The 18,491-nt window shown below is 37.5% G+C and overlaps 1 protein-coding gene across 3 annotated transcripts in view; it reads right to left on the bottom strand.

Moving 5' to 3' along the window:
* actn1 (actinin, alpha 1) overlaps positions 1 to 18,491 on the bottom strand; it is a 192,799-nt gene that overhangs the window by 105,948 nt on the left and 68,360 nt on the right. For all 3 annotated transcript variants that reach the window (XM_039741933.1, XM_039741931.1, XM_039741932.1), the window contains exon 2: positions 780 to 894. In XM_039741933.1, coding sequence (XP_039597867.1) covers positions 780 to 894 — 115 coding nt within the window. The remainder of the gene's footprint in view (positions 1 to 779; positions 895 to 18,491) is intronic.

Here is an 18,491-nt window from a genome sequence, read left to right as displayed (position 1 = left end):
AGGTGTATTAATGGCTAAAGTTAACTGGTCAGAACCTACAGTAAATGCCCCACTTTATTGTTCATGTGAAGTAAAATTGGATAAAAACTGTACTGTTCAGCTCCATGAGATCTCAAAACTGTAACAATCCAATATCATTGGGTACTCTTGCAAAACTAAAAATAAACCTTCATTTTTTTATGCTGGGTATAGAGAGGAAAACACCTTTTTTAAGGTAGAAACAAATGTTTTAAGATGGGGCCTACCACAAAGGGTTTCAGACAAAAGTGGTCAACAATCTTACCTGGGACACCAATGTGATATTAATACATTACAGTATGTCTGTTTTAAAAGATCAAAAATGTAGTCAGGAGATTTCTAAATGTGCCTATAGAACACAATCTAATTTTACTATGCAACCAGAAATATTAATACAGAATAACTAAATGACAGTAGCATCTTCATTAGGTGCCTATTTCCCTTTTTCGAATATCTTTCTGTGTGGAAGTTGTTTATTTTTGGCTCCCCCTCCAAAGTAGGCAATGTGCCAAAAGGTGGCAGAGTAGCTCCCTGTAATCTCTGCACATGCTGTATGTAACTGGCTGAAATAGCTCCTGCAAACAAAAACTTATTAAGTTTCAAATTTAGTATACATTTTTCTTGATGTTTATAAGGACTGATCTTTGCAGAAAGAAAACTTGTTTTAAAGCCAACAGGGTGATGAATGAACAGAAAATTGTTTTTTGGAGCTTCTGTTTCCAACAGTTTGGCCAAAAGACATGCAAATGACAGCTTAGTACCTGAAATGACCTCCAACAGTAGCATGAGTTTGAGCCCATCCCTGAAATCCTCCTCTATGTTCTCAATCTGCGTTCCAGCCTTCCGCAAGTGGGAGTTGCACCAAGCAGTAAAAGTCTGAAACAAAAACCAACACATAGGAAGCACAGTTTCACTTGGCTGCATCACATCCTTGCAAAATTAAAAAAAAAAAAAGTCCCAGTTCATTTAACACATTGGATTTGAAAGTACAGTGATGGAACATAGAATTGTGATGGCAGACCATTGCAGGGCACTTTTTACTCACTAAACTTTAATTCTGTAACCCTTCTGCAATCCTGTGACTGGCCAACAACTGACCATTATCTACTGGGTTTGTAAAGCTAAGCCATCACCCTATAGTGGTGTTTAATTTCCTTCTTGAAATCCTTTAAAATTAGCAAACATACAGACAAGCAAAATTCCTGATAAAATTTCAGTTACAATTCTAACTCCAAGCTTAAGCTACAGATAAAATGCGGATCATGGATTTCATTTCTTGAAACAAAGTCAACAAGTTAGGAAATGTACACATGGCATATAACACATGCACTTGCTGACTTACTTGCCAGCTTTGAAATTTCTAGCATCTTTAACTTTGTTTATTTACTTCAACTAAGACCGAGGATACCAATCTGGGGTGCCCACACCCTCAAGCGGCATAAGATAGCACTTCATGGTGTTGACAAAGAGGAAAGGCTGCATTGTGATTCGCCAAAACTGAGTTGCGTTGACTGACTTTATTGTAGTTCATATATTAGTTTGTGTTCCTGTTCTGTGATCAAAATCTGCACGCACAGCTGGCACCTGTGAATGAGCCCCAGAAATGTGCATTCCTATGGGTTCCTTGCTGCAGACAGATTGTTTGCAAAGGTGAATAACTTTTTTTCTTTAAGAATGGAATTTAGACCTTACAATGATCCACAGAAAAGAGGGAAGTCCAGTGTTGATTTCTGAGCAAGCCCTGATCAGGAAACATTACTGATTTCGAGGTTTGATTGACAGTTTTGCAATGGGAGGAAAAGGGGGACTGAATTGAATTTAACACCTTATGCTTACCCTCTGCTCATCTGTCTTGCTTGCTTGCAGTCCTGGTAGAAGCAGAGCAATTTCAACAGTGTGGCACATCTGTTTCTGAGCAGAATTGCACGTGTTATCAGAGGACAAAGCTTACCCACTGTTCCATTGCTTAGCGGCGTGCCAGACCCCGTTGTTTCTCAGAGGACTCCAATCCCCCAAATCCATCTATTATGTGTCATTTCCTCACAGTACCCCATTTTTTTGTGGGATATCCCAACCCCCAGTTCATCAATCAAGTGCCTAAGCTTCATGGGCACTCACATTTACAAGATTATTGAGATTTGTAAATTCATATTAAAATTGTATATACCAAGTTAAAGTTTTTTGTTCAATTTGTTCACCTGCAGTACTATGTGGTTCAAAATTTAGAAATTTGACAGCATCTTCAAATGTGATATTACTTTGGTAGAGGATGCAAACACAAATCAAACATTGTGTAGGGGGGTGCAGAGCAGAGAAAAAGCTGGGAACCACTGATCTACAGGAAATATATCACATTTTTATTATATGTTTTTGGAACAATGGCACATCCAAAAACAGTCAAAAAAATGTAACAACATGCATTAATAGGGCACAAAAAACATGTTTTAGCATTTTGCAATATCATGGACATAAAAACGAATCACAAACAGGTCTGGTGAATCAATATCTTTCATGGATAGCAGAGTCCAACTCAAGTGCTGTAAAAAAATCCTGTAGCTTATAATTCTTGCATATGATTTTTTTTTTTAAGTAGCAACTAATGAAGAGAATTTTTTTTAAGTCTCAGAATAAAATTATTGGCTGCAACAGAACATTTCTAATAGCTTGCAGTATTACCCAAAAAGTGAATTGTTATGATCTACCTATAATGCAATGCAAGCACCAAGAACATGTTTATTCCCAGGGCACAACTCATGGACTACTGGATCACGCTTAAAAAGTCATTTTGTTCTTTTATTCATTTCTACATAAGTAATGTTTTGTCCTCCTTCCTTGCATTTTAACTTTTATGGTTATGAAGATGATTTTACCTACCAGTACAACTTCAAGCAGCAGAAAAAGGGAGTTGGTGTAGCTTATGTTCACACAAGTCAGTGACACCATAGTGATTTCTTGTCAATTCTGCTGCCATTTCTATAACTTGTACGGGGGCGCTTTTTTTGCCGCCAGGAGCATCTATTTGACAAATGTCAGACAAAAATGTACAAAATACCTACGCTGACACAGATTTTCTCAAGGTAAACGTGAAAACACTAAATTATTCAGTGTTTGAGGTCACAAAGAATGTTACTGTTATTGAGTATGATTTTCATTATTAGCGAATTCTGTTGAATGGGAATATTTAAAATTTTAATGTTTTCACCATGTTCTGTTTGATATACAGTATCTCACCAACAGCAGCAAAAAAAAAAAAACAACATTACACACAAAACACACCTAAAATAAGTCTCATTAATACCTTCATTTCTTTGTTTTATTTCCTAATTGAGGATTTTTTTTACTTTTCCCACCAGAGGTTACTCACAAAGTCAATTAAATAGCAGTATGGTGTAGTGGTTAAGGCTTTGGACTTCCAACCCTGAGTTTGTGAGTTTAAATCCCACTACTGAGAGGGTGACCAAGAGCAACTCACTTCACCCACCTGTAATTCAATTGGAAAAACCAAAAGAAATGCAACCAATTTTGTCTCAAATGTTGTAAGTTGTGTTGGATAAAGGCATTAGCCAAGTAATAAATAATATTAAGACTTGAACCAACACAATATTGTTAAACTTTGGAGGAAAACAGTAACTCCAAATGAGGAATAAATGGTGCCAACTACATTAAGATTAATCCTTTTACATTTTTTTATAACTCTTAACTAATACACTTTTGTACAACTGAATAATGTGGCGTTTTTTTTATTTGGAAAGCTACCTACATTAAGAGCCTCAAAAAATGATTTAATATTTGACCGATTTCTTCACATTATGGTGATGAGAAGATACTTCCTACTTATACTTGAACCTTGGTGTTTAAAAGCCCATTAATTCTTGGGTGCTGGCAGCTAGTGATCCAATTGGACACCCTGGCCTGTTTATACTTCAAGCGTTCCGTGTGAGGCACTGCGTGGTAACAGAACTGCCCAGCATTCCCCCAAAATTATTTCTTTCCCTTTAAAAATATCAACTTTACAGAGGTTTCCATTTCTGCCTGCGCAAACTTTTATCTTTTCTCAAGGTCTGTTTGATTTCCCACCATGAATTTCTCCACATCAAATTTGCTTATTGATGTGTGCTTTTCTAGTTGAATTGTGTAGGTGTGGGCAAGTTACATTTCACACAACTGCTCCTTCAATTAGCACGTTTTCTTATCTAATGTATGCGCAGTCAACATGCACAGGTCCACACATTTACAATATTTTGCAAGTACGTGGTCATCAATGATAGGGTACCCTCGCTAGAACTGCTGATAAAATTTACTCCCCACACACCCTAATGGACACTTGTGACAATGTAGACACGTCAAGTATATCTTACTAGTAGTCTAAAATGTGTTCTTTTGAAGTTTGTCTTTTACAGCTTAGTTACATCTGGAAAAGTTGCACATCCTGTCGTCACAATTGTCTCCTCAGACCGGTATGTTCAGTGCTTCTATGTTCATTTTCTGCCCCACAAAACAGTAGAGACAAATGCATTCACAAGGGCAAGTCTATAGCACTTGGCCAGCATTTACTATTCCAAGGAAATATTTATAAGGCCTTCCATTAACTTTTACACCAATTATAAATTTAAAACCTTCAGAAAGATTACGAACCTTTGCATGACTAGTTCTACAAGATCATACTTTGTTTTATCACAGGCACATATTTATGATGCTACTCTGTTTTCAGGGGTGTTTTAACGCCACGGTCAGAACTGGGTGCAAAAAAGTTTTATGAGTATGAATTGGATTTGACTGATTTTTTGTCAGAAAAAGTAAAGAATGAGATACAATAAAGGCAGAGAGAGAGAGAATTAACACAGTACAGCAATCCAAGAAGGAAATCACAAAATTTGTTTTGATTGGACATCAAAATATGCAGGTAGAATTTAGAAATGCAGATGACAGAAGGTTACAGACAGCCTGTTAAGAAAAGACTAAATTAAAATAACAAAAAAACACCTAGAAGCGTCTCAGGTGGGCAGGGCCACGTATGGCAAACAAACAGAACAAACAAAATACACCAGAAATTTGAGATTAAATTATGCTCAACATTACGGAATTTCATTTCTACCAACACTTCGATAAATTTTTGAAGGTCAATGCAGAGCAGTTTCCAATAAACTATAGTGTACAACTTTAAGGGTCTACAAATAATTAAAATCTCAAAAGACTGATGATTATCAGGGGTGGAGAGAAGCACATTCTAAGACAGAACTCCTCAAAAATAGAAAATAGTACATTACTGTAACTTGCTGGATAAAAAATGAGCCACAAAGCCTTCTGGTTAAAAAAAAAAAAAAGTCAGGGCTGGATGTAATTTATTTCTAACATTCCAAAGGGGCCAACTACTTAAAAAACACATGCCTTGTCAATGCACAACAGCTGAAATCAATATGCTGGAAGGTTTCAACAGATTATCGGATGATAATTGAAGGTATTATAAAATGACAATATGACCAAGGTTACCTTCTTCTGCATTTCCATTTTTTTTATTTACAATTGTCAGTGCAGGAGGCAAAAAAAGAGGTTTACTTAATGCACAAATCCACTCTGTCTGGATCCTTATGGGTAATGCGGCTTTGAAAGGAATGCCTGGATTTTAATCGTCCGTCTGAGTGGTTTACTGTTACCGAGTTTTGACATTGAAAACTACCAAAACAAAAGGCTGAAAATATCTCTAAACTGTGAGATCTTAGCCTCCTTTTTACAAATGAAGTTTCATTTATTTTTATGCAATCTCTTTATAGTTAATTACTTTTATGTACTTCTCTTTTACTTCACTCAAGAGTTCTACTGTGCCTCCAACTAAATTTTAGTGCAATTTATTAAGTAGCAATTTCTAAATATATTCACTTTCTATAACCAAGTGTAGAACTAGCAGGCCGCACTTCACAAAACCCAGTCTGAGTACCATCTGGGTGGAGAGAAGTGCCGGGTGATCCATTGCTGTCTTAAAAAGAGTGCAGGTTCAACTGTCTGTTAATGGATTCCTTTCTAGAATTAATTCACACCTTACAGCCAGCATTGCTGAAGGCCTGTAATGCAAATGCAAGATGCAGAAAATGGATGCACGGGGTGCAACTTCAGGAGAAAGAAGAACTTGACTTTCCTTCAGCTAAAGTATTGTTGGAGAAATTAGAAAGACATGGACGCAGGATGGTTTCATTTAAATGCAGCTTAAGGATAGCATCTTAAAAATGCAATCAACAGATTGTGGACTTTACTTGTACATGACAAAAAGAGAATTCCTGAGGGGTTTATGGGCAGTTTTCTAGTTGGACAATATGTATTTGTACCTCAAATACAATTTTAAAGGGCTGAATAAGTTACAACTGTCAATGCTTTATTATTTGAATAAACACTTCACGTTGTATTACCACTAGATCTTTAGCAACTAATTAAGTGCTTTGGTGATTTTTTTCCTCATTCCTTATAAAACGTCAACTGTTACAAATCTGATGGATGCCAGTAGCCTGAACACCACAATTCGGGTCTGTGAAAATGTTTCTCTCCAGGTCTGGACTTTGATACCAGTGCATGCTCCCACCTCCTTCTCCTGGACTCTGAGAGCTCTATTAGACAACACAAAATAGCTGTTAAACCATTTGTAACTAAGCATAGTGTGCTAGACTGTTTACAGTCACTGCCATACTGTCTGACTACCTGAATTCTGCCCAGAATATTTTGCGATCACTACATCAGTAGCGGCTTTTCTAGATTCACAGATTAAATGAGATTAAATTGACAGTATTGATCGGGTTATTTTGATTGGAGGTTAACTCTGGATGATCTGTATTATCTTCATAATTTAAAGGCTATCATAGTCTATTATGGTCAACTTTGAAAGCCTCATATGGCAAGAGATATTTCTTTCTGGCTTTTAACTTCTGCAGCCATTTTTGGCAGTAGGGAATGTAACAAAAGCTCCAAAAATAATTATAGTAATCCAATAAATGCGGGGCATTGATGCTCTCTGGATATTCTGGTTGATTATTCATCATAGTATGAATTTCATCAGGTAACAGTTTTTCCTCATAACCTCACCTGAACCTGATATATCACTACAACAATGGAATGAAAACACAGTCAAAAAAAAGAAAAACATAGTGATTATAGATGATTACAGAAATCATTTCAATGATTTTCTTTCCTAAAAAAAAAAAAAAATCAATTAAAAGACCTCCCACCCCAAACAAAAAGTTCTAATAATACAAAGTAAAGCAAATCTTGCGGCCTTGTCTTCAAAACCTTACTTCAAATTCACGTGCCACAGCTCTACACAGGACGGACACAAAAGACTGACTTATCAAATATTTGTTATTATTTTTGATAGTGTGATGAGCTCTCCCAGTGCCATGTGAGTCCAAGCTCAATTTGGTCACCGGACCTTCTGTGTGTTTAGTTTATACGTTCATATGTTTTGGGTGTGTCTGACCTAAGCACAGCGTGATCCTTACACATTTTCTCTTTATGGTCTTGTTCCTCATCCAAAAGACATGTTTTACATTAAATAGTGTTTTTAAGTGTACCCTGCTTGAGTGAAAGTGGGTAATGTGCGAGGGAGTGTGCCCTGTAATCGGACTGGGTCTTCATCATATTCGCCTGCTCCTCTCAACATGCTAAAATTTAATGCAGCCTTGTAATGGAGGAAAAAGAATAAATCTCTGTCAATTTCAAAGCAGCAAAAGACTTAATTCATTTATTTGTTACTTATTTTATTTTTCTTAAACACACCATACTTTGCTGGTTTATTTTTAGGCACATTCTGCAGTAATTGAGAATACTTTGAAATTTAAATCTGGTAGCTATGGAGCCCTTTGTTTCTTTCTCTATCACTGAAGGACTTAAAACTAAGACAAACTGAGGTGGATTATTTTTAATTAACTCTGCTAGTCTACCAGGCACTTTTATCCAAAGCAGCTCACTACAAATTCATCACTTTACTCACATTGAATGTAATAATTGAAAAGCTAGAGTAGCAGAGAAGATTTTTTTTGTTGGGTTAAATCTTGGCTATTAAAGGATTAAGAGGGATTAAAAAAAAGAAAAAAATCACAATACAAAATTAGAAAATACAGCAGTTAAGGTTTTACAAGAAATCAAATTACACAGATGAACAAAGTGGGTTCAAACAACAAACAAGCTGATCTGACACAAAACGCTCTAACAGATGTCTTCAGTAACTCAGATATTATGGATACCAATTACATCAATTATTTATATTGAGGTTCAATGGTCCCCACTACAATCTTATTTTGTGCAATAACGTCTCATTATATATATATATATATATATATTTTTTTAAATGACTTCCTTGTAAATGCATAAAAAATATGAGGAATAAATATTATTGATAAAAAGGAAAGATATGACTGGGATTGGACAATAGTGTACATTAAAATAGTAAATGAATAAGTAACAAAAAATAATCCATACAGACTTACATAACATACTGTTGATACAGTGCCCTCCATAATGTTTGGGACAAAGTTATGTAGATACAGTGCCCTACATAATGTTTTGGACAAACACACAATTTCACTTGATTTTCCCCTCTGCTCCACAGTTTAAAATGACAAATCAAACAATTCAAATGTGATGACTAAAGTACATTGCAGACTTTCATTTAAATATGATTTGCATACATTTTGGTCACACCATGTAGAAATGACAACACTTTTTCTACATGACATCATGTCTGTTCATTAACCCTCCTGCAGGTAGTCATCTCTGTCACATCCACACCTGCCTCCTGGAGGCTGTTTCTGGTCTGTCAGACAAGTGTTTGTTGTTTTTTTCTTGACCACAGTGAATATTTCTTCTGTCATCAGCAGTGGAGGTCTTCCTTGGCCTACCAGTCCCTTTGTAGTTACTGAGCTCACCAGTGTGTTCTCTTGTTAATGATAATCCAGACAGTTAATTTAGGTCATCCTAAGGTTTTATTGACATCTCTACTGGGTTTATTATTTTTGTTTTTCAGCCTCATAATGGCTTCTTTGGCTTTCACTGGCACAGCTCTTGTCCTCATGTTGAACAATGACAACTACAGACTCAGACAGAGATGGAAAGGGCAAAAATAGTGGCAAGAAAAGCCACCATGCATATTCTTTGCTAACGGGTCACTAGGAGTGTCACCTCTGCTTCCAGCAGCTGTAACTCCCAGCAACGGCACAGGTATGACACATACTTAGGACACCAGGAATTCAGGGCTGTGGAGTCGGTAGATAAATGCTCCGACTCCTCAGTTTCTAAATCTTCCGACTCCGATTCCTCTGTATGTATATACTATGCTAATGTATTTTCTACATCCATTGAAGGAAAGGAAGGCAACATACATGTCATTTCACCACAGAACTACTGGCTAGGAAGCCAACACTCTACTATAATGCCAGATTAAAGACAAACACAATGAAAACAAGGTTTTGTTTATTTATTTATTTTTTTTAAACAAGTGTCTGGATAGTAATAGCAGGCATAAAAATCAGGAACAGGAAATGTATTGGTTCAAAAATACAAACCACATTCTTTGGTAGTTTTAACTTTTAAAACAAAAAAAAGCTTAAGTATATGAACTAAAAACAATATCTGGAAAACCTTTATTAAACTTGGAATACAGTTATAGTTAAAGGAAATCATAAATCATGTTTGAATCCCATAGTCAGGTATAAAGTTTAAGTTTATTCCCTTCACTTATACAAGTGTCTCTAGTCCTGCAAAAAACATTTACCTAATTATCAGTGAGAGTTAAGGCCCCCAAATACGCAGCGATCCGTGGCTGATTTTGCCACCGACCGATGTGAGTGTACAATCGCGGCAATTGATTGGCGGCCGCAGATTGCGGGTGTCCACATTGACGGGCAGATCCAGCTTGCCGAAAATCTCGACCACCGCCCCCATCCAAAGTAATGTGATGCCTCTGTCTGCTGCAGTGGCTGTCTCCTCTGTCAGCCAGCCGGAAGTTTAGTGCATTGTGTCACTCACTGGCCAGCTGATCAGCAGAACGAGCCTCTGCTGGAGACAGGTAGGGAGATCTGTGTTCTCGGCTCCTTCGGCCCCCTTCACTAGCGCATAGCGAAGGGGAGCCGACGGAGCTGAGAACACACCAGATGATTTTTCAGGCGTTTGACGCGTGATGACTCGTTGAACGGCCGAACAATCGGCAGTGCATCTGTAAATGTATGGGGGGGCTTTAGGCTAGGTTCACAGTTCCCTGTAACAGTGGAACACGGCACAATGGAAAGCGGTGCTGCACCTTACCTGTGCATTACATCCCATATAGTGACGCATACAGTCAATGAAAAGCATGCCTCATGGTTACTTGACATGTTCGTTTTGTGATAACATTATGCACTGCATGCATTGGGCTTTATTCTTACAGCAGAGTAGTAGTTCATTATGACTGTTTGTGAATTGGGCCATTTCAACTTACTTTTTTAATTCCCATTTAAATTTAGTAGGAGTCGGAGTCGGTTAACTTTTTGCCAACTCCGACTCCAGGTACCCAAAATTGTCTCCGACTCCACAGCCCTGCAGGAATTAGAAGCAGCAGTTTCCACAGTTTGGCTAAACAACCAGTTGGTGAGTAAGGAGCTTAGTGCATGTCTGCCAGTTATGTTCACCTACATGTGCAGGCAAAAGCACCAAATATTGAAAATGAGAACACAGTCCATATTGTGCAGCATTATTCCTCACCATTAGTCCATATCCATCCATGTCAAAACTATTTTACTTTGTTCACAATGTAATCCATATACAGTATAGTGAAACAGCTGCAATTGCAGGCCTTGCCTGTAGGGTGTGCTAGAAGAGAAGCAGCTGTCAAAAACAATGTAATTTCCTTTTTTAAGGAAGATGCAACTGAGGAACAAAAAAGAGAAAGTGGGAAGTACATGAGGAGGACAGATGGGAGAATCACTATAAGTAGAGAATTTATTTAAGTAAAAAATAATTGGTTCTAGTAAATTATCTAGGGATTTAATTTCAACATCAATATCTTTCCTACAGGGAAGTTGTTTTTGACAGCATAAAAAAGGAAAGCAGTATTTATGGTTTTATACAAACACACACACACACACATATGTATTTGTGAGTTAAGTTGTATTGTTAAATCATTGCTCTCCTAGATAATTTAATGGAAAATACCTAATTTGAAATTGAAATATTACTTAATGACTAGTTGTAGTTAAATTGGTAGTGGAGTCATTATTTAAGGACACATATAAAGAAACATCAAATAAATATGTATATTATATGTCACAATATACAAGTATTGAGGTTTGAGTTAAGAGGCTGCTATTAATTATACTTATAATTTAGTTACTAGTTTATATTTATTTGCTTTAGTGTACAGGATGCTGTCACTAAAAGGGTAGCGGCCTTTTACTTCACTCATGTGTTTCTAGAAATTGTTTAATGCAAGTTTGTTTTGAAGTAGAAATAATTGTCTGTCTATTATATAAAAACTCCTGGGAGGAGACGAGACGTGACTTTTTCAGAGAGATAATTTCATGTCCCACAAGACGAGACTTTGTGGCAAGAGATTTAACCACACCCAGGGCCAGAAATAAAAGACAAAGAGTAGATGACAAAGTAGAACATCTTAAAGAATTCAAAACTGTTGGCGCGATACACATGCAGAGCAGGTTAGAGATAAATTTCCAAAGTCTCAAAAAAATGATAATAAAGATCGCATTAGCACAAACATGGAAATTATTACTCAGTGAAATAACGGAATAGCGAAAAGAGATTGAGTCTATTGTTCGGATTTAAACTTTTAAGTCGGAGACTTGTAGATCATCTAATTCATGTTGCTATCAGGGAAAAGTAGTGTTTCTTCCCAGTGAAAGTAAAGTCTTCCCAATTGTTTGGTGAAAAGTGAAATCCACATACGCGTAGTGCAGTCCGGGGGGGGTGGTTTGGGGCGTGGGCGAGCGAAACCCCCTAGTATTATTTAATTACTAGCAAAATACCCGCGCTTCGCAGCGGAGAAATAGTGTGTTAAAGAAGCAATGAAAAGAAAAGGAAACATTTTGAAAATAACGTAACCTGATTGTCAATGTAATTGTTTTGTCACTGTTGTGAGTGATGAGTGTTGTTGTCATATATATATATATATATATATATATATATATATATATATATATATATATATATATATATATATATATATATATATATATATATATATATATATATATATATACACACACACACACATATATAAACATATATATACATATCTACATATATACACACACAGCTATTTCAGTATCAGTGCAATACGCTGTTTGTTAAAACGCTTGACTCCCGCTCTTACGTGCAATAACAAATCAAATCATTCAGTTGTCTTTGCTCATATGTCATTTTAGAGCTGGACGCCTGGCATCTTTTTTTGGCCACAAGTTTGTTTATGTTTGGTGTGAGGTTCTGTGTTGTGGAGATTCTCAGGATGGATTGCAGGTGCTCATCAGTGAGGCTGACTCCTGTGTGCTGTTTTGTTAGTCTTTATCACTGAGAAGAGCTTCTCACACAGATATGTGCTACCAAACATGCACAAGGTTTGAGCCGCATGTAGACGGACTTTTTTTGTTCTTCAAAGTCACCAAAGCGCCGTGCAAACTCAGTGCGCAATAACTCTAGTAAGCGGTAAGTGTTGCAAGGCAGCTGAAGCGCTGCATTATGGGATCTGTAGTTTATTGTGTTACCAGCGCTTCATATACCCGGCTTTAATAACAATAATACAGTATATAAAATGATCTCGGGCGGATATAATTACACGCTGGGCGGATGTGGCCCTGCCCTTGAGTTTGACACATATGGACTGAATAGAACTTGAAAAGATATATTTTTCAAATGTGATCGCAATTCAGATAGTGTTGACGCAAGACTACAGCCTGCATGCCTCAATGAGTCATCCTCCCCTCGCTTACTTTTTTACCGTTCATCTAATGAATACACTGAGTATGGCTTTACCAAAACAATCATTGATGGCTAATAAAGTATCCATTATTCGAGTATGTAGATCGGTATATATATATACATATATATATATACCGCGTATCATGCGAGAAGTAGTGTGTTAAAAAAGCTAGAAAAAGAAAAGGGAACATTTTAAAAATAACGTAACATGACTGTCAATATACAGTATTTGTTTTGTGTTACTGAGTGTTGCTGTCATCAAGGATTTGATTATCATTATTTCTTTCAATCAGGTTCGTATTTGTAGGATGTGTTGTGTTCAAGTTACATTCCGTGTTTGTCAATCGTTGTAAAGATGACAGGTTTCATTCATCGATTCGTTTCTTACTGCATCAATAAACAGCTCGTCGTCTTCTTTATCTGAGACCGACACACTGCATGCACGGGTTTTTACACTGTCTTCCTTTAGCGGGACATTGACTTTTCCACCGTGTGCTTTGTTTCCACAGTAGCTGCATTTATGAATATGCTTATCAGATGCTTCATATTTTTTGCTGCCTTTTCAATTGTGTAATTCGGTTTTTGTTCAGCACTCTTTGGAACTGTTGCCTTTTATCTCTGCACTGCGTCAGTTCACGTGAGCCGCTCGGTGTACATGCAACAAAGGTTCCCAGCTGTGCTGGTGCCATCTCGTGCTATGTCCATAGCTTTATTTAATGTTACCTTAGTCCTGGCACTTAAAACTTTCTCTCGCAGTTTCGCTGAGTTTGTGTCAAACACCACCCTGACCATCTCATCTTCCTCTCCATAAACACAGTCCTTCACCCGTGAATATTTACCCGTGGCAGTTTGCTATATGATTGCCGCTTACGGACGGCCTTATATGGGCAGGCACTAAATTACAAGCGCCAGCGGCAGCCTGTCTATGAACTTAATTTAAAGTGTAGGTTTACATCGTGCTTTGTTTCCGAAGTAGCAGAACTCATGAACATGGTTGTATATGTCACTCACTCGCTTCTTATTGTTTCGCTGCCTTCTCAATTATATAATGCATGTTTTCTTCAGCGCTTTTTAGAGGTCTTCCTGGTTTTCTATGTACTGCGTGATTACGTGGGAGGCGTGATGATGTCACACGAAACTCCGCCCCCACGGCGTTCAAGCTCATCTCCATTACAGTAAATGGAGAAAAACAGCTTCCAGTTATGACCATTACGCGTAGAATTTCGATATAAAACCTGCCCAACTTTTGTAAGGAAGCTGTAAGGAATGAACCTGCCAAATTTCAGCCTTCCACCCACACGGGAAGTTGGAGAATTAGTGATGAGTGAGTGAGTGAGTGAGTGAGTGAGTGAGGGCTTTGCCTTTTATTAGTATAGATAAAAAAGACATCAATCGATTGCAATAACTGCAGAATGCAGCTGCTAGAATCTTAACTCGGAAAAGAAAATTTGAACACATTTCTCCACTTTTGATGTCACTACACTGATTACCTGTGTCATTTAGAATTGACTTTGAAATACTGCTTATGGTTTACAAAGCCTTAAATAATCTCGCTCCATCTTATACTGTATATCGGAGTGCCTGACATCTTATATTCCAAATCATAAATTTAGATCTTCAAATGAGTGTCTGCTTAGAATTCCAAGAGCTAAATTTAAAAGAAGTGGTGAGGCGGCCTTCTTCTGTTATGCACCTAAAATCTGGAACAGCCAGCCAATAGGAATTTGCCAGGCTAACACAGTGGAGCACTTTAAAAAACTGCTAAAAACTCATTACTTTAACATGGCCTTCTCATAACTTCATTTTAATTTAATCCTGATGCTCTGCATATTCAGTTAATTATCATTACTATTCACGGTGGCTCTAAAATTTCTCTAAAATCTTCTGTTCTTTTTACAGTTTTCTATAGTGGCGACCTGCGCCACCACCACCTAATCAAAGCACCATGATGTACCTACATTGATGGATTAAAAGGCCAGAAGTCCACGTGACTGTCATCAAGTCCTTACATGAGAACCCTGAATACAATGAGGACTGATCATTTATGTTAGGTAGAATGTTTAGAGGCGGCTGGGCGGTCTCATGGCATGGAACCCCTGCAGATTTTATTTTTTCTCCAGCTGTCTGGAGTTTTTTGTTTTTTCTGTCCTTCCTGGCCATTTGACCTTACTTTTATTCTGTTAGTGTTCGGATTTTAATTCTTACTTTGTCTTTTTTCTCTTTCTTCATCATGTAAAGCACTTTGAAGTACATTATTTGTATGAAAATGTGTTATATAAATAAATGTTGTTGTTGTTGAAAATAAATTTAAATGTAGAAGAAAACAAAAATAAGGTAATTTTATATACTCATTCATATCTGCAGAATTTCAGTTGAAGTCAGAAGTTTACATATACTTTAAAACTCACTTCTAAACACATCCACAGATTTTATACTAACAAACTATAGATTTGACATATTGTTTAAGACAGGTGTGTCCAATGTACATACTGGAATCGATCACAATTGATTAGTTGACCACAAAGTGCCTTGTACGATTACCGTGGAGGTATTAACGAATAATTCTTGTTGGCTGCTTATTATCACTGACAATTCTCCACTTACCCCTACCATATGGTAGCCAAATGTGTTACAAAAGATGTAACCCCAGTGGTCTATCATGGACAGAAAGTCAACCCTGGTAACAGGAACAATAAATCAAATCGGTTATTTTTCAATAATTAGCAATTACTCCAAACCTACAACAAAGATTTCCCATGTGTCTCTCTATTTTATTAGCTTCTGATGGCAAATAACACGTCCACAAGCTTCTTCAAGGACACGGTTCATTGTAAAAATCTTACTCTCACATATATTGTTACTCGATTATGTTCACCTCTTTTGTAGCATCTGCTAAGTGAATAAATGTAAATGTATATACTTACTTCTCTGAAGAAACCCACACGGTGTGCTCCCCCCCACTGAAATACTACGTTTGAACCACACGCTTAAAGGCATTTTTCTTTTAACTGCATGATCACACGAGAGAATACATAGAGTAACATTCAATGATGTAATAATAAAATCACCTTTACTTGGGCATATAAAAAGACAGCTTTAATAAAATAAAAGAAAAACACATGGCGCTAAGCAGAAAACAGCTGATTATATGATCTGCAAGAGCCAGTGGAAGATATGCTGGCAAGAAGCACCCATAATTTGTGTTAGACATTATTATCCACCATTCGCAGAGGAAGCATGGCCAGATTGTTCTGTTTTATTCAGGAGAATCAAACACAACCATTTTGAACAGCCATTAGTATTTCGGACAGTTATTTACCCAGACTCAATTTCACATTCATTGACATTTCAGTGTTCATCCATTGGCATTATTTGTAGTGTGTGTTTGTTATTCGTGTGCAGGGGAATGGAGGTTTTGTTATTGCATATGTGGTGTTTTCACTTTGCTGGTTTGGTGGAGGAATATATATTAATTATATATATGTTTTATGTCGGGGGTTTGTATTATTGTATTTGTCATTGTGTCTTATTTAATATATTTCTGCACTCATTTAAATACAGTAATCCCTCGCTATATCGCGCTTCGACTTTCGCGGCTTCACTCTATCGCGGATTTTATATGAAAGCATAACAAAATACATAACACGGATTTTTCGCTGCTTCGCGGGTTCTGCGGACAATGTGTCTTTTACTTCCTGTACATGCTTCCTCAGTTGGTTTGCCCAGTTGACTTCATACAAGGGACGCTATTGGCGGATGACTGAGAAGCTAACCAATCAGAGCATGCAGTTAAGTTCCTGCTTGCTGAATGCAGTGTTAACCAGGAAGTCTCGTCTCGCTCATTCAGCATCAACGTGTTTCGCTGTGTAAAGAGTTGTGCTCTTTTGTGTTTATCTTTGTGCATAGTCAAGCCCTTCATTATGCCTCCAAAACGATCTGCTACTGCTTCAGGGGCCGTGCCCAAGCATAAGCGGAAGATGTTACGATTGCGAAAAGGTAAGCGTTTTGGATTTGTTGAAGGCTACGATTCTTTTATTTAAAAGTAGGAAAGGAATATAAGATCTACGGCCGCAGTGTCCTTTTAACCAGGGTGCAAAACAAGTTGTAAGTGGATGTAATAAGGCAGTAGTCTGGATGGAATCTGCTTTAGGGATTTGGATTGACGACTGCCAGAAGAAGAACAACGGCAGTGCTACACAATCGCCTGAAGTGGCTCCTTTAAGGTCTGTAACGCTCTCCTTTGTTGTGCAGTAAAATAAAACTCATTGTTATCGGACAAGTCATCGTGTCATTGTTGGTGAGTAACCATAATTAATTTTCTACTTACAGTACTTAGTACATGTACGTACGTTTAGTGTCACTGTACACACACATTTACTGTATACTATTTTTGTTGCATTGTACGTATTTATTGCTGGTGGCATGTCTATCGTAATGGCTGTAACGTGATATCGGAGACACTCAATATCTTTAAAATAATATTTAGGTTTTACTGTATATAAACAGTGTGTTTATATACATAATTTCAATGAATCTTACCTAATATCTAAGAGAATACAAAGGGATTATGCTGTATAACTCTGCGGGGAATATTTATAAACAGTGTGAGAGAGTTTATAAGGGCTTAAAATATATAAAAATAACCATAGAAACATATGGGACCCCACCGCGATCAAGGAGGGATTACTGTATTTGCTTTTGCTTGCTAGTGTTTAACCAGTCGATTGGGGGGAAATATTATGTCTCAGAGGTTCAGCTTGGCATAGGTAGGTTCTCCACAGTAATTTATCCAGGCCACGGGTCCCGTTAGTGTGGCTGCCGGCTGGGTAAGGGGTCGGCCGTTACAATATTTCTTCGTTAAGGATGACTATAAATGTGTGTGCCTGATATGTCAAATAAGCATCACCCTAGCAAAGAAGGGCAACCTAGAAAGACATTTCAAAACGATGCACACCCATAAAAGATTTCTCAGCCAAAAGTGAGCTATGAAGAAGAAAGGTCCAAGAACTTAAAAATCTCTTAGCAGCACAGCAATTTACAAGGCATAAAAATCAGAGGGAAAGCAGCAACCAAAGCATTATAACGTGCGAGTCAAGTTCTTGTGAAACATAAAGAGCCGTTTCTAAAAGACAGATGGTGAAGGAAGAATTTCTGAAGACTGTAGGCTCGCTATTCAAAGATTTTAAGAATAAAATTTAAATTATGGCCGCTATCAAGGACATGCAGATATCCAGAAATACAGTAACACAGCGAAGTGAGGAATTGCAGGGACAACTTGAAGATCACCGAAGAATGGATAATGAGAGGTGTGTGTTTCTCTTTTCAGTTTGATGAGTCAACCAATGTGGTAGATGCGGACTATTTGTGTATCTTCTTATATAAAACGCTACCTTGGCTGTTCGTTTGCCCCTCCTTGAACAGTCACCTTATCGTGGTGGAGGGGTTTGCGTGTCCCAATGATCCTAGGAGCTATGTTGTCCGGGGCTTTATGCCCCTGGAAGGGCCACCCAAGGCAAACTGGTCCTAGGTGA

Source organism: Polypterus senegalus, chromosome 18 (genome assembly GCF_016835505.1).
Source record: "Polypterus senegalus isolate Bchr_013 chromosome 18, ASM1683550v1, whole genome shotgun sequence".
Taxonomy (NCBI): Eukaryota; Metazoa; Chordata; class Cladistia; order Polypteriformes; family Polypteridae; genus Polypterus; species Polypterus senegalus.
This window is presented reverse-complemented; position numbering and strand designations above follow the sequence as displayed.